The sequence below is a fragment of the Trachemys scripta genome, chromosome 12 (assembly GCF_013100865.1).
Source record: "Trachemys scripta elegans isolate TJP31775 chromosome 12, CAS_Tse_1.0, whole genome shotgun sequence".
Classification (NCBI taxonomy): Eukaryota; Metazoa; Chordata; order Testudines; family Emydidae; genus Trachemys; species Trachemys scripta.
The window spans coordinates 5,922,890-5,941,148 of NC_048309.1; the positions used below are offsets into that span (position 1 = coordinate 5,922,890).

Genomic DNA, 18,259 nt, shown 5'->3' on the forward strand with positions numbered 1-18,259 from the left:
CACACATCCTGCAAAGGTTTGTTTGAGTTTTGCCCTGATGGCTTTTACACCCCCTCCATTGGGTTCGCTCTCTGCGAATATTCTAACACATGCACGTTTTAAGCCTGAATGCACAGGTACCCACTCAGTTTGGTGTGCTCACTGCAGGAGAGGCAGCGAGGACATGTGGGAAGGGTTTTAACCAGGCTGCAAGTTTATTAGTCAAATTACATCCAAGGTTCCTGTCGAGGGACAGCTCAGTGCAGTCACTTGACAACCCCTTGATCCTTTGCCAATTCTTGGGGTGCTCCCACCATGGGGGTAGCCAGTCATCACACTAGGTGATTCCCTGCGAGCCTCCACCCACATCCCGCCCCCTTTCAGGGGTTGAAGCGAGAGAGGACTTTGACCTCCCAGCCAGCACTGCCGTAAAGTGCATTGGTGGGGTGGTCCCCCTGGTCTAGTGTCCTGTGTCCCTAGGGGGTTAGACATGATGCCCCCATCTCATAAGATGATGCTCTTGGGATCTGGAGCCTAAATCAGCAAGTTCCAGCACTGGGCCCCTGCCAGAAGTTGCAATAACTAAACGACTCTCCCATAGCTCCCAGCTGTGCCCTCTGGGAAGGGGAGAATTTCAGCCCTCCAGTTGCCCAAAACCCAACCCCTAGGTTTCACAGCGAAGAAGGCGAAAAAACCCACCAGCCTCAGCCACACCTGTGATATGGGAAAATATTCCTTCCCAGTCCCAAAGCTGTGGCTACCAAAGCCTGCAAGAACCCAGGAAAGGGGCAGAGGGGCTGACTGCTGGAATGTCAGAATGTCACCGTCTGTTTGCGGATGATTCACAAATGGGAAAGCAGGAGGAATTATCTGAATAACTTAATTCTTGCAAATGATTTACCCAGATCTAGCTGTGATCCATTGGGTACTGTATAATAAGAATTAAGGCAGGCTTCTGTGTGTCTGTTTTTCCCCTAAAATGGTGAGACTTATTCTGCATTTGAACTTTCCTTTACAAATATTTTCAATGGCCTTTTTCAATTTGCTGTCCCACTTTGGTGATTGGGAAACAGGGAGTCGCATCCACTTGAGGGAAGGAGTAGTAGACCAGCTAAAAGTTGTGGGGTGGAGAGGGATAGCTCTAGTGGTTTGCGCATTGGTCTGCTAAACCCAGGGTTGTGAGCTCAATCCTTGAGGGGGCCACTTAGGGATCTGGGGCAAAATCAGTACTTGGCCCTGCTAGTAAAAGCAGGGGGCTGGAGTCAATGACCTCTCAAGGTCCCTTCCAGTTCTCAGAGATAGGATATCTCCATTAATTTATTTATTTTAAGCTTCCAGGCTCTCACATACACAGCAAAAAAACCAGCATAAAGCAGCTAGTGATGGTGTGAGAACTGGAATCAGAAACAGGTGGAAAGTGCTGGAGGAGGCAGGTTAATGATTTAGGGAGGGACAAAATGAAATGTATATGGGAGGAACCAGGAAAGTGACTGAGGGAGAGACCCCCAGGTGGAGGGGGGGAATGGGATGGAGGGAAAGGGAACAGAGCATACAGAGGAAAAAAGGGTCAGAGAAAGGGAAAGACAAGAGTAATCAACTAAAGGAGATAGAAAATGATTGAAAGGCAGAGGGATAACATGAGAAAGAACTGTTTGGGATAGAAGAGGTGGGGACCAAAGGAGGGAGAAGACACACACCCTTTGAATGACAGAGTTATTTATTAATTCCGGTGTTATTATTTCCCCAGCAGAAAAGGGACAACTGTATTTATCTGCTTCACTTGCAGAGTTTTCCTATACAAATAAGGCGCCGCCCTCTATGGAACTTAATGCAGCTCTCAATGGTACAAACTGGGGGTGCCCCCTGGACCCTCTCCCACCATCAGGGAAGAGGAAGGAGGAAAAAGTGCTGCTGGGATCCTGTGCCAAATCTTTCTGGAGCTGTTACAAAGCTCTGCAGTGACCTGGAGGTCAAAGGCTCCATCCCATTAGCAGTCCCCTGACTGCCCTGACCACACTTAACAGAGCTCGGGAGACAGCAGAGTACTGCCTGCCCACCGCACAGAGCTGCACACAGTTCCTGCAGTGCTGGCGAGGCCCAGCGGGGTAATGAGCGGCCGGGAGTTGGACGCATACGTAAATGGAGGAGGACTCTGCTACTGCCAACAGGAGACTTCCAAGGGCTTGCCCATCGTAACAAACCAGCCTCAAGTACTGGCTCGCCTTTGCTAATGGAAAATTAATAGTTTCTGCTGATTACATAATCCTCAGGGGAGACTGACAGACACAAACACCATCGTTCTCCAGGTTTCTTCAAGAGCTTCAGCCAGTGCCTCTAACCAGTTCTCCTTGAGGGGCCATCCCAGAGGAGTTCATCCTGGATGACAGAGAGGTACGTCGACACTGGAGGTGTCATTTCCAGCTTGGGTAGACATACGAGTGCTCGCTCTCACCTACCAATGCTAAAAATAGACACGTACCCACGGCAGCACAAGGAGAGGGACGGGCTAGCTGCCCTGAGTACAATCCTGCCCAGGACCCTACGTATTCACATGGGTGGCTAGCTATTCCCACCACCCGTGGCTACACATCTATTTTTAACATGCTGGCTCAATCAAAACTAGCACCTGTACTTCTACCCCAGTCAGAAATTACACCTCCAGCTCCACAGTAAACGTAGCCTCAGACACAGGGACATATTCTGTTCCCAACTGCACCCACATAAACCCTAGAGTAACTCCACTGAATTCAACGGGCTTCAAAATACAGCTGGATGAAATTGTGTGTCTGAACCTTTTTTCAACAAAAGATGCAAATTGGGGGACACCAAAAACCTTTAACAAATCCCTCTCACTTTCACCAGATTGTTAATGTCAACCCCACCCCTCACAAAAATATTCTGAAAAAGCTGAAACATGTTTCAATATTTTCTAAATGTTTCAATTTTTCAGTTAAAACAGCTTTTTGTTCAGAAATTTCCTTCATTTTTATTTGAAAAAAAAAATCAAAAATGTTAAAAGTTTGAAATGTAAATCATAGAATATCAGGGTTGGAAGGGACCTCAGGAGGTCATCTAGTCCAACCCACTGCTCAAAGCAGGACTAATCCCCAGTTTTTACCCCAATTCCCTAAATGGCCCCCTCAAGGATGGAACTCACAACCCTGGGTTTAACAAACCAATGCTCAAACCACTGAGCTATCCCTACTGCCCAAAATGAAATGTTTTGTTTTGGGTTGAACAGAACATTTTTGCTTGACCCCAAATTATTTTTTCTCCCCTAACTTTTCTGTTATTCAAGCAGCGCTCACTTAGACTATCTTTCTAAATGAGCTGGTCTAGGTCAAATCCAAACCAGTGGGCTCGAAGCAGGAATTACAGGGTGAAATTCTGTGTCCTCTGCTATGCAGAAGGCCAGAAGAACTGGCCAGAATGGTCCCTTCTGTCTCCAAGTCATTGCATCTATAAATAAATGCAGGATTTGACCAACAGACTTTACTGAGGGCAAATGCTCCCAATGGAGGATCACAGTTAGGAGTTGTTTTCTCAAATCTATGTATCATTCAGATGGTTACTGTCCAACTTCCAATGGTTACAAAAGTTAATTTCAAGGCTACCAAGCATTTGGAAATTCCGGTAGCCTGGTAAAGATTTCCCAGCAAAATGAGTGACTGTTTAGAAGGACCCTATTAAAGCAATCTATTTAATGAGGGTTTTGAATCTCAGTAAGAACCAGGTTCAGTGCCAATGAGACTTTTGGCCACATTGGGCTGAATTTTGGCCAAGTTTGGGAGGAAAAAACCTGCCCTGACATGGGCAGAGAGAGACTCTGAGGAGGGATTTAAGTCTTCAGGTAGAAACCTGGCAGAACTCAACAAGTTTCAGCCTCGATTTGCTCTGAGGTCTAAGATTTGTTGGAACCAGAAAACACCACCGGTGAACATCCCAGAACTTTGGCGTCTGGGTCCAGATCTAAACTTTTGGCTGGCTGGCAGCTAGGCACCAAACTTTATAATGGACCTTGAACCAAATACCTATTGACCCTCATACTCTGCCTCTGCCCTACTTACATGTGGTAACATTGCCTGTAAGCGGAAAGGATTCGCCTTCATTATAAACAGAGCTGACATTAATGAAGTACTGGGTGAGAGAGGACAGAGGTCTCAGCACAATGGATGATGCACTGCTGGGAACTTCAACCTGCAGTGAAACAGAAACACCAGGGTCAGGATTGTAGCACGGAGCCAGGGCAAAGAGGGACTTGGAATTCGGGATAGTTGCCCCAAAACCCTCCCGTTTCGAGGCACCATCATTGTTAAAACGCTGCAGGCATGTGAGCAGCCTCTGTCAGGAGACAGCAGAGTTATCGACAGCACACGGTGATGGTGCTTCTTATGCAAAAGGAAAGATGGGGAGGGTTTTATTAGAGCCACACCTAGGATGCGTGACTCCATATGAAGGGTTTGGACCATGTGAGGAAATTCAGAAGGGCCCATGGAAGCGCGTGCCCGTATGTTCCCGCTGTGCTAAAAGGATAGATAGGATAGCACTACGGCTGGGGCAGGGCTGTTTCCCTATTACCCTGTCTTCTGGCAATGCAGGGGTCACACCCTTGGACAGGTATAAACCAACTGACGAATCAAGTCCGGCAGGGCTACGTTCCATTCTCGGTTACACAAATGTACACCCGGAGTAACTCCGCAGCCGAGTCATTGGTGTGACCACCGCATTCGCACTCTGCCGCCGTTCTCCCGGTTTTAGCACATTCCCGTGTCCCCTAAGCAAGGACTTGCCTCCCCGGCATTGCTCCCTCTGCTTGAGTTGTAGGTCACACGGTGAGCTCTCACAGCACGCGAAGCCGCAGCCCAGCTGACCTTGACAGACCCATGGCTGACCTCAGAGAAACTCAGGTGTCTAGGAGGGCTCAGTGCCACTGCAACAATAATTAGCAAAAGGATGTGGTGAAGATTTTTAAGGCTATACTTGTAAAGTCACCGGTTGCCTCCTGCTGCTACCTGCCTCTTAACTACTGGACTTTTCCCACTGCGAGATGAAAGAGTTTCTGATTTCATTGTTACACAGGTCTATATGATGCCCTGGGAGAATGACTGGTTTATGGGTAGAGAAAGGGTCAAATCAACCCACCTACTCCCCAAAGAGCTCAAAACTCTCAGGAGCTTTCAGTCTAGATCCTGATCCTAATTTTGTCCCTGGTCCTATTCCTACAGTGGGTCAAACCTTCTGGGATAGGTGCTCAGATGCTATGGCGGTGGGTGCGGTATGAGAACCCAGGTGGATAAAGATATAGACGCAGATAGCTAACTTCAGTTCTGAACAGTTTGGGAGCAGTTTGGATCCAGATCTGACTTCCCCATTCTGAATTTCAAGGAGATTCAGTCACAGTTTGCCTGGACAGAACCACTCACTTTCACAGCCCCGTATCCCAGACTGGAGTTGTTCATGAGAAAGCTTATCATACAACTAGAGGTAGCTTCAGAGAACCACCAACATTTAGCATTAGCCAGGGAAGAGGGAGCCTGTTTACAAGCTATGTGAAAAATACGCGAAGCATCTCAGTTAATAAGTCTCTCTTGCCAATTGTGCACCATTCATTAAACCACTTATGCTCCTGCCTCAGGGTCAGCTGAGGCAGAGAAGGAAGTAAAACTTACAGGTGGTTTCCTGGATGCTGGCTGGATCACTCGCCTCTTCCCCGTACATGGCATACACCGCTACGGAGTACTCAGTGCTGGGAGACAGCCCATCCAGCAGAACCTCAGGATGTTCCACTTTCACCTACCAAGGATAAAGAGTGACGCTCAGAGAGGTATTCTGGGGTGAGGCTCTGCCATGGTTGGCTCCCCGTAGCATCCTCTAACAAACCAAGAGCAAAGTAGGGCTGCAGAGACAGGAGTCTAAGGCCACAGCTTGGCTGTCTCTTTGGGTACGTCTACACTTCAAGCTGGGGGTGTGATTCCCAGCTCAAGAAGACAAATTTGCACTGGCTGTCCTTGACCTAGCTGCTTTACGTACATATTCACAGGGGTAGGGCAGATTTGTACTCAAGATGGCTAACATGCCACGGCTTTCCTCTGCCCGTGTTACCATGGCTACACTATTTGTAGCATGCTAGCTCAATGAAAGCTGGAGTGAGTAGGTCTTCTCCAGCTCAGAGTGATACACCCAGCTCCGGCTGTAAGACAGATCATTAAATAGTACTTGTAACACTCTTCACCAGCCACGTAGCTGTGTCGTGGTCAATGCTTCTCCACCACCCAACTCAACAGACATCATGCACAGTGTATGCAAACTCTACAGCTGGCTGGGAATTTTTCACCGGACTATTTTTTCCACCCAAAAAATACCAATTTGTTAAAACCAAAACAGTTCGCAAAAAAAGGTTGGTTTCGACTAGTTTTCCAACTTAAAAAAAAAAGTTGAAATATCCTATTCTGATATTTTTTAAACAAAAAAACCCTTCAGTTTCTTGGTTCAAAGTGACTCATTTCAAATTTAACTTAATTTATACTTAAAAAATGATTAACAAAGAGAAAAGGGTCAAAATCAAATCAAGATGTTTTGATTGGTTTCCAAAAAATGTTCTCAAAAAGAGGCTGGCTAGCCAGTCTTGGATGGTTGAGGCGCAACAAATCCTGCATCCTGGCAGGGGGGTAGACTAGATGACCCTTTTGGTCCCTTCTAACCCCTATGGTTGAGACAAACTGGATTTTTTTTTCCAGTCTGTCGGGTTGCAAAAATTAGATTTTGACTTTTTGTCCCAATTTGGGATGGGAAACATTTTTGAAATCTCAAAAGTACTTGTGGAATGGTAAAACCATTTTCTGCCCAGCCCTACTATACATCACGCCTCCCCCCCATTCACCACACTCTGCCCTTGCTTCTGGGTGTACAATTCTGCTAAATAGAAATGAATGCCAATCCAGCTTGCTTAGGTTAGGGGTGGTAGAACTACAGTGGGGAAAGCAATGATTATTTTTCCTGAGAAATACTTAATTGAAAATAAAAATTAGTTTTCATTTTCATTAAAGCTATTCAGGTTTTCCTCCAAAGGCCAAAAAAAGCAGTTTACTGAAAATGGGTTTGGGGTTTTTTTGACAAAAACCTAAGATATTTTAGGCAAAAATTTCAATTTTTAATGATTTTTTAAAAAACAAAAAGGATATTGAAAAAAATAAATAGATAGACATTTTTCGGTCAGCTCTAAATAGAACTTAGTAGCCCAGATTGCATGCAGGGACAATACACACTGCAGTAAAAAAATACAAATTAAAAATAAAAATCTGATCCTTTGTGAGCATGGAGAAGGTATCATAACAGACAGATCACCATCTCTTTCATTCACAGATATTCAGCACAGAAAAACATCACAGCACAAAGATTAGGGGAAGAGATGGATTCTCACAGGATCCAGTTGTTCAAATGAACTGTCTCTAAGATTCCATGGGAGAACGCAAAGTTCTCAGCCTGCCAAGGCCCAAGGTCCCATTGGGGAAGAATGACTGAAGACAGGACTCAACAAACGACGGCAAAGAAGAGAGTTCTCACAGTTTCATCATTCTACATTTGTGATGTAAAATGCTTTACACTAGAGATGGCAGGGATGTGCAGAGTGGTTATGAATTTGCGTCTATGCAAAGAACATGATATCCCATTTCCTGAGAGAGACTTGAAGAGCTACGTTTTCAGAAGAAGAAAAAAACCCCACCAAAAAAACCCCAAACAAACCCACAAAACAAACCTTTTCCTTGGCTTTCCCATTTTTATACTTGTTCATTACAGCAGGACTGGCACCATCTACTGCTTCCAGAGCAGAACTGCACCCACTTAACATGTGCAGGACAGCTTGTTTTACAATGCCGCTTATTGCAAACCTCAATACCTGCCTCGTAATCTGAGAAACATTCTAGGAGGTTTTAATGGAAAGACTAGAATTTGATGGGGTGGGAAGCATTTGCTGGACACACCAAGTTAATTAACTCCTTCGTGTGTGGCCCATAGCTTTAATGCTTTAATTTCTGTGCGAGGCAGGTGGGATAATTGTGGGACTGCCCAGGAACATATATATAAAAAAAGGTACCCCTGTTCCTGATACCTCTTTGGTATCATCCCAATATCAAATCTTAAAGATACCATTTCTATACTGAAATACTGAGAGCAAAAGTGCAGTAGAAGCCCGAACTACTGAATCTTCAGAGCAACCCTGAGTTGCAAGCGTTACTATCCCCATTTTATTAGGTAGGGAAACCAAGGCACAGCAGTTACACAACTTGCTCAAGGCCACCCAGAGAATAAGTGGCAGAGCCTTGGAAGGCCTGGCTTCCAGCCTCAAGCTCCACTGACTAGACCACGCTTCTTCTCAACACCGAGCAAGGAAGCCATAGATTTTTTTTGACAAGATATCAGGCTCCAAGCGCATCATTTTGTATATGTTTGAGATCGCTCATTAAAAATACGTGTTGGATTAGATGAGCTGAGAGCTCCTTTTCTCCTCATTTCTACTGTATGATATTATTTAAGGTTTATACAAAGCCATAAGAGTGAGTCATATTTAAGTAAATAAAAACTAACCTGCCAAATCTACATTTGTTTCATTTTTATATAGCAAGTGGATAGGGCACTGGACTGGGACTTAAGAGACCTGGGCTCAACTCCTCAGTCTGCCACTGGCCTGCTAGGTGACCTTGAGCAAGTCTTTTTCCCTCAGTTTTCCCCATCTGTAAAATGGAGATAATAATCCTGATCTCCTTTGTAAGCCACTTTGAGATCTACTGATGAAAAGTGCTGTATAAAAGCCACGGATTGTTATGTCTAAATATGGGCTCACTCCACAAAAGTTTGGATCCTGATCCAAACTTTCTTGAATTCCATGTTTAGACCCAGGGCTTCCACTCAGACCTTTATAATAATAGCGGGTAGCCAGGAAGTTTGCAGATCTGAACCTTCCCAAAGCCTGCATTGATTCAGATCCACTTTGACTTACAAGAGATTTAAATGAAAGTCAGTTGAGTAATTCTCATGCAGACCTGGGATTTAAGTTTGGGCCCCGTATGTCTGACTATATCCAGTGCGGCAAAAGGAATAATTATAACTATCTTTAGCTATACCTCTTTGGTGTCATCCTCCGCTCCATTGGGGGCTGCTGAACAGAGCACCAGGTACTGAGTAGCTCCACTTGCCGGCTGCCAGCTCAGTCTTAGATGGTTATGGCTCACTTCAGACGCTCTCAGAGAAAGGGGTGGTGACAAAGCTACTCAGATGAAGGAAAACGTAACAAAAAGATTCACAAGGCAGTGGATCATTTCTATCCTTAACCCCTCCAGTCACCCGCACACACACACAGATTCAAGGTTATCGAAACTGTACATCAGAACAAAACAGTTCGGTTAAAGCTATTTTAGGAGATGTGTATATGATGCTTCTATAACAGAGAATCATCAGAATCCGGTCAGAAGGTCTTACTGGCTGTTCCTGTTGGCGGGCAATATCTTTGACATGTGGAACAAAGACATCCACAAGGGGGGAGGGATAGCTCAGTGGTTTGAGCATTGGCCTGCTAAACCCAGGGTTATGAGTTCAATCCTTGAGGGGGCCACTTAGGGATCTAGGACAAAAAAAAAATCAAAAACGTATCACTCCCATCACAATCATTCCTTGTCACGTGGTCATTTAACCCCAAACTTTCCTTCAAGATAGATATTGTTTGGCAAATATTAGCAATAAAAAAAACAACGTGCAGAGAAGGTACGAAGACTTGGGAACCTTTGAACAAATTTGACAGCAGTTAGGCAGCTGAGACGACTACCTATCATACCAACCAATCTTGTCTGATTGTTTCCTGGTGCTCCCCTATCTGTATCTACCTCTTGGCTCTTGCCTGACACTTAGCGTGTAAGATCTTGGGGCCAAGTAAGAGTGTGAACACACTACCTAGCACAATGGGGTCCTGGTCTCCTAGACACTTCCACAATACAAATTAATTACCATTTGGAAGAGAGGGGAAAAATCAGAAGCAACGGGATCAAAAGCCTTTCTAGAAATTGACATAGTCCCAGCAGGGCAATTTAAAGGCACAGCTTGCTCTCTAATAGCAGTACCTGTAAAACATCTACCTCGTGAGGCTTGTCTCTGCCTTTGCAGGTTTCAGCAGCCGACCCAGAGTTCTTCCCCCTGGCTCACACCAATCAGCCCCAGTCAGTCTCAGTGTTTAACGGCATGAATGCATTTGCAAGATCTATTTTTACATTGGCTCTTTCTTGACCCTTCGGGGGATGTTATGGGGAAAATCCGAGCACAAAAATCTCCCTCTTTCAATTATTGCATCACAAGGGAACAGCAAGGATCTCCAACATTTTAAAAGAGCAGCAGCAGTGGGTGAACAAGCCAAAAAAAAAATCCTTAAGGGAAGCATGTGTAGGAGGGTATATGAGCAGGTGTACCACGCTTCCAGGCACAAAACTCCTGGGAGGGGATGTCATTCCATTAGCATCTTCTAATTCAATCCTGAGAATGTGATCCAGGAATGGCTGAGTACATGTACAGAGCTTAATTATAAAAACACCACAATCACAACAAAAAGCTCGAGGCTGAGTCCAGTCTATCTGGGTAACATTGTTTCTTCCTGCCAGAATACTAAATAGCTCATTTTCTCCCCTGAAGAACGTTCATTTTGTTTACAGTCAAACGTTATCTCCAGAAGTCCTGATTTACCTCAGTCATGCAAAAACACTTACTGAAGTCAAAGGGGATTTTGCCTGAAGCATCAAGATTCCCACACACACTTTTTTTAAAAAATAGGGCATCACCTATATCCATAGCTTGCTTAAAGAGATTCCTTAGACATACCCTATACATGGGGCAACCACTCGGGAGGTGGGGAAGTGCTGAGGCGATGAGGAAATCAGCACAGAGAGAACTGGGCCTAAGGAAGGGAGTGAAAGATGCTTGGGACATGGGAAGAGAGAAGCTGTACAAAGCAGAGAGGGATGCAATGAAGGCTAGACTAGTGCTCTCTACTCATGACCTACATGTCCAAGTGATGCCCCTCAGCCCATCTCCAACGGCATTTTCATAAATAGGAAACACTGAAACCAGGTATTCGGTGTGCGAGGTCAAATTGACAAGCTGGGTGGAGGAGGCAGATCCATCTAAAACTACCTGAAAAACACAGAGAAAGGCTGTAAGAAGTTGTGGCATCAGGAGTTGTGTAGCAGAGGAAGCAATCAAACAAACTAGCACCAGCCACAACTATACCTAGTGACCGTGCTGTGCCTTGAACACGAAGGCTGAAAGCCCTTGTAACTTCATACTAGCTAGCGTCACTCTAGACGCCTTCCTGCCTGCCCCCAATAAAGGAATAAGAGGCCTTCAATCAATAAAGCTTTTTCGTTTATTTTTCTGATCCCCAGCATCCACCATGAGTCACTGGTTCATGCTCAGTGTGACGTGGGAGCATCTCTGCTGGTGACATCACTGCCCCATGCTGCAGACAGGAACCAGCTCTGTTAATTAGGTTAGTTGCACCAACCCTCTTGTAGCTGGGGAGAGGGGGGAAATAAACTCTACTGAGATAGCAATGGCAGCATGCCAGGAAAGGAGAATTTAAGCAAATATAGACTGAAGAGTGGGGATGGCAGCTGAGAGATTCGGAATCTATTTCCCTAGTCGACTTTGCAACCACAGCAAATCATAGTAACAGTAGGAACATGCCAAAGAGTGTGGCAGCCATGCAAGGAATCACAAACCGGGGCTGTCTGCTCCGATGAAAGCCTATGGGTGGAGGCATATATTTACTGAGCCGAAGGCTTCCCAACCCCACTCAAGTCAATGGGGTTATACAATTGTAACGGAGGAAGAACTACCAAGAGCAAGGCCCTGAAAGTTTCAGCCAGGGCACCTTATTATTACTTCTATGTTTCCAACAGTATGCAAGATACTTTACAGATAAGAATGAAGGGAAGGTCCCTGCCCTGAAGAGCTTAGACAGCCTATAAATGAGGTGATGAGGATAGGGCAAGGGAAAGAGAAAAGAAAAGACAACAAGAGACAAAATCAGCATAAGCATGACCCAAAAGTAAAGTTCTTGCCATTTCCATGTAACGTGCTGAAAAGGTTGACACACACATCAGATTAAAAACCAACACACATTAGGCATGCAACTCCCATTGACTCCAATGAGAGTCGGGTGCCTGACTGCTCTTTGTGTCCCTGAAAAGTCTACTCAAGTCTAGTCCAAGTCTGCTCTAGTTTCCTGCCGCCACACACATCCAAATACAGGATCTCCTACCTCTTTGGGGGTTCCTCCACTGGATGGGTAATATACAATCCTATATTTCTTTGGTGGTCTCAGCGGAGGAGTCCAGGAAAGGTGCATGCTTCTGGAGGTCACCTCTGATATCATAAGGTTGGTGGGACTCAGATGGGGACCAGTGTTGGCTGAGACAGCTTTCACAGGACTGCCTATGAGTTCAAAAAACTGTGATACCTTCTTATATTATCTTAACATGCCAAATGCACTTTCTACTTCTTTTTATCAAGTTACAGCCTTCTTCCCTAAACAGTAAGGAAGCATTCCAGCCTACCATGAACATTTAAAAGTTGGTCCAAGGGGAAATATAAAAATCTCATTGAGAACAAACTGTGTATTTTGTTGGAGGCTGAGAATATATTTTACATTTGAATTTGAGTCACTGCTATCAATTCAACAGCATTTGCCAGTTCCAAATATCAGGGGTTGTGTAGCAGAGGAAGCAATCAAACAAACCAGCACCAGCCACAACTATACCTACTGACCGTGTTGTGCCTTGAACACGAAGGCTGAAAGCCCTTGTAACCTCATACTAGCTAGCGTCACTCAAGACGCCTTCCTGCCTGCCCCCAATAAAGGAATAAGAGGCCTTCAATACATAAAGCTTTTTAGTTTATTTTTCTGATCCGAAGAAGTGAGGTTTTTACCCATGAAAGCTTATGCCCAAATTAATCTGTTAGTCTTTAAGGTGCCACCAGACTCCTTGTTGTTTTTGCCAGTTCCAAAGACAGTCAAATTGAACCAGAAAAGGTCTGTTTGTTTGTTTGTTTTTTAAAAAACAGCCCATTTTCTCTGGGCTATCGCATGCCTGAGAAAAACTGGTCTAATTACATCGGACCAGATACAGACTAAAAGGGAAAGAGTCCATTTATTTTGCCAAATTCCAAACCCACTTGAATAAAGGAGCATTTGAAAGTTGAACTCTCCCATTCTATTTTAGGAAAATCTGCAGAAAAAATAAGCAGAGATTAAAAATTGAAAGGGGGGGGGGGGAAAACCTACACACGGATATGGTATTGGTACTGGGCACTCAGCCTAACATTGGGTTGGGGGTGTAGAGGGGGGAGTCCTTCAGTCTAGTTCTAGCATCTCTTTAGCTAGAAAAACCACACTTATTTGTATTTTGCTGGCCCTTGAGGGCATATGGCTTGAACTACAGGTGGCAAAAGGCTTATACTCAATAATTTTGCAATCTCTCTCCCCACCCAACAAAAGCCCACAGTGCTCACAAATTAATCCTTTGCTTGGGACATCTCACTGATGAGCCCAACAGGCAGTGATGCAGTTGCACAGGGTACGTTTGGGAGAGATCCAGGTTGAGAATGCATTTGTTGTTTACGGGCATTGAAGTGGATACATTGGACAGGTAAGTCCCCCTCTTCCCTACACCGGTGTATTCACCTACTGTTATTTATGTACAGGACCATCCATTACATACTTTCCAACTGCCTTCCCCGCCCCCAAAAGTCTCTGCCCAAGCTGCTCACAATCTAAGGATGGAGGGTAGGGGAAGGGGAACCACACACATTTATACATACATCAGCTCATTGTAGGCAGCCTGGCAGAAGCGGGTCTTCGAGAGGGACTTCAGCATGGAGAGGGTAGGGGCCTTGCAGACGAACCAAGGGAGGCTGTACCATGCATAGGGGATCGTATGGAAGATGGTGACCGTGTGAGAGGTTGGCAAACAGGTGGGCAAGGCGAGGAGCACTGGCAGAGCAGTGGAGACAGCTGAAAGAGAGGATACGCAGGGAAGGGTAGAGGTAGACAGAGCTCTGGAGGTGGTGACAATAAGCTGACAGCAGGTGGGGAGCAAATGGAAGGATTTGAAGAGGGGATAAAATGGGCGGGTGAGGAAGGGGAGCATAGCGGGTGCGTTTGGCATGGACTGCAGGGGGAGATGGGGAAGCCAGGCTAGCTGGGAGGACTGAACAGAGACTGCAGGCTTTAACTCACCTGAGTTTTCACTCTTGCGCTTTTCTTTGATCCTGGTGCACAAGACCCGGGTGAGCCTGCTGACCAGCGAGCTGAGCAGGGGGAAATCCAGCACGTTATACACGGTGAGCTCCAGGGGCTCTGACGCCACCTGTCTCAGCTCTGCCTCATCTGCATTTTTCACCCCTAAAAAGAGAGAGAGCAAAGAGCCAGTCAGCTAAGAAAACTCCCAGGAGATGAACAAGACTCAGGGCCAGAAAAAGGTCTTCCCCCTATTTAATGTCCCTGTGCAAGAGCCAAGCACAACTTCAGTCTCTTGGCTAAAAATGCCTCCTAGCCTGCCCCATGGGGTGGTGCTACTCTGCAGTGCCCTGGAGTCTTGCCTGTAGCTATAAGCACAATCTGGCCTTTAAGGAGCATGTCTGGATTGTGTTTAAACACAGTGGAGTCAGCGGGTCTTTTGTGGTCCAGAGCAACACTTGCGAATCCTCCTAATAGTTCCCCTCTACCCTGTTACTGCAGGCCTGGCTACCACAGAGGCTGAAAATACTCCACTAGAAGACAAATCAGAACATATGTAGAAATCAATGAATGAATGAATAACACTTTGATATTTACGAGGTGCCAGCTTCCCCCACAGAGAATCTGCTGTTCACTAGCACATAAAGCTCCATCACAAATCCTTGTTATTCTTTCCACAAATCCAGCCCTGCATATCATCTGTGCACAAAGGGTCTGAATCTCCATTGCTCTGCATCTGGTGTAGTCGCTCACCAATAGGTAAAGCAGGTCCCAATTTGGATAGTGTTTTACTTCTTCTCACTTGCTTTTCACGGATATAAATGCCTATACGAGGTGCAGAATCAGGCCCAATGCCTTATGCCTGTAGAATGCCATGCCTTACCCTTGCACATTAGAGATGTAGAGGGAGATCCCGGTGAAAATCAGTGAAATTCCAGTGAAGTCAATGAAGCTACGCCATCTACATCAGATGGGGATCTGGCCATTAGCATGCAATCCTCTGGGAAGATGTTTCTCTTGAGATTTTCTTTGTGTAACAGGCAAGAAGTAACCAGCACCAAAAGGTATCTTGTATTTAACAAATACGCTCATCTTTCCCAGCTTGACGTGGGATTAGAAATGGATCCAAACCAAAACCTTGGATTAAAGCGTCCCCTGACTTTGGGAAAGAGCCAGCTTTGGCGGTCGTGGCTTGGGCCCATCTCGAGTTGGGATCTACCTCCATAATTTCTTGCCATATTATTCCTGGGCCAGGTAGTGTTTCCTTGTCTAGCCCAGGACTGTGTTTTGGTTCTGCATTTGTAAAGCTCCTAGCATAGCGGGATCCTACTCCATGACTACAGGTCCTAGGCACTACAGGAATAATTATCTGGGCAGGTGATGTAAATCACTTTCCTCTTTAGAGACTGTAACTCAAGTTCTGACTGTCTAGAGTCAAACTACACAAACACTGAAAACATTCCTAAGCAAAACAACAAGGGGGAGTGTCAAAGCAGACAATACATCCAAATGTACAGGTTTTAAAGTATTATGCTGTAGACTCTATTACAGTCAATGTCTTCATTCAGTATATTAAGTAAAGTACATTGCAAAAGATATAGCCGTACAGTGGTATTCAATGAATTCTCTATGGTGTACTCACCATAAACCACTTCTAGTACGGGAGGGGGGGTAATATTTTATTGTTTAATTTTATTCTTCTTGCATTAACCTTTACTAGATAAATTCAGTTATAATTGACAGCTTCTCTCCCAGTCATTTTATGCCTCCTTATTGCTGCCAGATGGCAAAGAGCAGATAAGACTATTAGAAATACAGAGTGTTAATCAAATGAATGTAATTGGAGGCAGATTGCCAGATACAATAGGTTGGGAATTTAACCAAATGGTTCTCTTTGGAAATGGCCAATTCATCTAAACCAAAACTGTTCGCAGGACAGGATCAGTTCAGCAAATTTTCAACTCAACTTTTTTTGGGGGGGGGCGGGGGAGGAGGGGAAAGTTTTGAAATTGTCGAAACATTTTGTTTGGATATCCTCAAAAAGAAAAATTCTAATTTTCCACTTTGAAGCAATTTTGTTTTAAAATGTAAGCTAATTTTAATAATTTAAAATGTTTCTATCAACCTGAAACCAAAATTCATGAAAATTTGAGATTGACTTTTTTGTCCCAATTCCGAGTGGGAACATTTTTTGACATCTCAAAATGTTTTGCAGGACAGGAAAACCATTTCATGTCCAGCTCTAATAGGTTTGTTTAATTCCATTTTGAGGTAAACAGTTTAGTAATCATTGGTCTCCCATTATACAAATCTGAGGCTGTTAGAGATTTTGATGTGTAGGTGGTGAGAAAACTTTTAATTAAAACTAAACTAGTTTTTAAAAACAAAAACACAACATCCCACCATTGGCCACTCCTTGAAGATTCTATCTATCTGTCATGTCTGAATGATGCATTAATGGCCCATCTGATCATGGTAAAATAATAACCAACCAACAGGGCAAACTTTATGGGTAAGATTTTCTAAAGCACTCAGTGTTGGGCTAAAACTGCTTTGATTAAAGTCCAATAGCGTTTACCATTGATTTCAAAGGGAACAGAGTTAGGCCAACCCCACCTGGTGTTATTAAAAGCTGTAATCTTACCAATGGCAAATATCTCTATGCCCATATTTTTCAAGGTCTGGGCAGATTGGTTGGCATCATCCTGTGATTTTCCATCAGTCAAGAGGATCACCAGCTTGACTGCGTCCGACCTGGCGCCAGCTTCAGGTTTCAGATTTTGTTCTAGGACATGGGACAAAGCGAGGCCTTGGGAAGAAAGAAGAATGGAATTAGATCCTTGAAAACAAGATTGCAGAGATGCACATGCCTTGGGGAAGTACAAACACCTTTCTCAGCTCCTTAGTCAAAACTGGGTATACCAATTCTGCATGAGGGATACAAACACAGCTCCTGTGCTGTGGGGATGATCTCCTGCATTGCAATCTGAAAGAGACTGTTGTAAAAAAGGTCTTTTAAAGAAGGTTACAATGACTTGCTTTATAAATAAACCTTCGGCGGGTAATGGGTTAGAACTGACATTTCTGGCATGCCAAAGTTTTTCCTCACTTCGTTGCAGACCTAAATGCTGTTCTGCGACTGTGGGGTTGCTCACAGGCGGGCGATGTTAGTTGCTTTGTTTCAAGGGATTGCTGAAGTTTCAGTTTCAAGTAGAACTCCACACACATGTACAGAATGGTGGAGATTTTGCAAACAAATAAGAGAACAAAGGTGAGGCAAACTGTGGGCAGATAAACCTTGACAGTGTCCCTTTAAAAAAAATGCATGTGCAAACTATGTGCCTGATTTACATGCATGTTTATTCCATTTTTGCTCACAATCAAAGTAGTTGCGTATGGAAACTAAGCTTGACGTTCCACACAGATATTTGATAAAATCAGACCGCAGCGTAAACAATCCAAAACCAAACCACACTGAACTTTACCAAGTCACTTATGGACCTCTTACCTGATCATAGAATCATAGAATATTAGAGTTGGAAGGGACCTCAAGAGGTCATCTAGTCCAACCCCCTGCTCAAAGCAGGACCAATTCCCAGCTAAATCATCCCAGCCAGGGCTTTGTCAAGTCGGGCCTTAAAAACCTCCAAGGAAGGAGACTCCACCACTTCCCTAGGTAACGCATTCCAGTGTTTCACCACCCTCCTAGTGAAAAAGTTTTTCCTGATATCCAACCTGGACCTCCCCCACTGCAACTTGAGACCATTGCTCCTTGTTCTGTCATCTGCCACCACTGAGAACAGCCGAGCTCCATCTTCTTTGGAACCCCCCTTCAGGTAGTTGAAGGCTGCTATCAAATCCCCCCTCATTCTTCTCTTCTGGAGACTAAACAATCCCAGTTCCCTCAGCCTCTCCTCATAAGTCATGTGCTCCAGACCCCTAATCATTTTTGTTGCCCTCCGCTAGACTCTTTCCAATTTTTCCACATCCTTCTTGTAGTGT

General features: G+C 44.7%; 1 protein-coding gene across 4 annotated transcripts in view; it reads right to left on the reverse strand.

The window, feature by feature from the left end:
- The window catches only part of COL20A1 (collagen type XX alpha 1 chain), a 100,956-nt gene that overhangs the window by 55,391 nt on the left and 27,306 nt on the right, over positions 1-18,259 (reverse strand). For all 4 annotated transcript variants that reach the window (XM_034787771.1, XM_034787772.1, XM_034787768.1 and 1 more), the window contains 8 exons: positions 16,902-17,066; positions 14,258-14,422; positions 12,281-12,453; positions 11,022-11,151; positions 9,102-9,244; positions 5,649-5,772; positions 4,770-4,909; positions 4,047-4,176 (listed from right to left, as the gene is read on the reverse strand). In XM_034787771.1, coding sequence (XP_034643662.1) covers positions 4,047-4,176; positions 4,770-4,909; positions 5,649-5,772; positions 9,102-9,244; positions 11,022-11,151; positions 12,281-12,453; positions 14,258-14,422; positions 16,902-17,066 — 1,170 coding nt within the window. The remainder of the gene's footprint in view (positions 1-4,046; positions 4,177-4,769; positions 4,910-5,648; positions 5,773-9,101; positions 9,245-11,021; positions 11,152-12,280; positions 12,454-14,257; positions 14,423-16,901; positions 17,067-18,259) is intronic.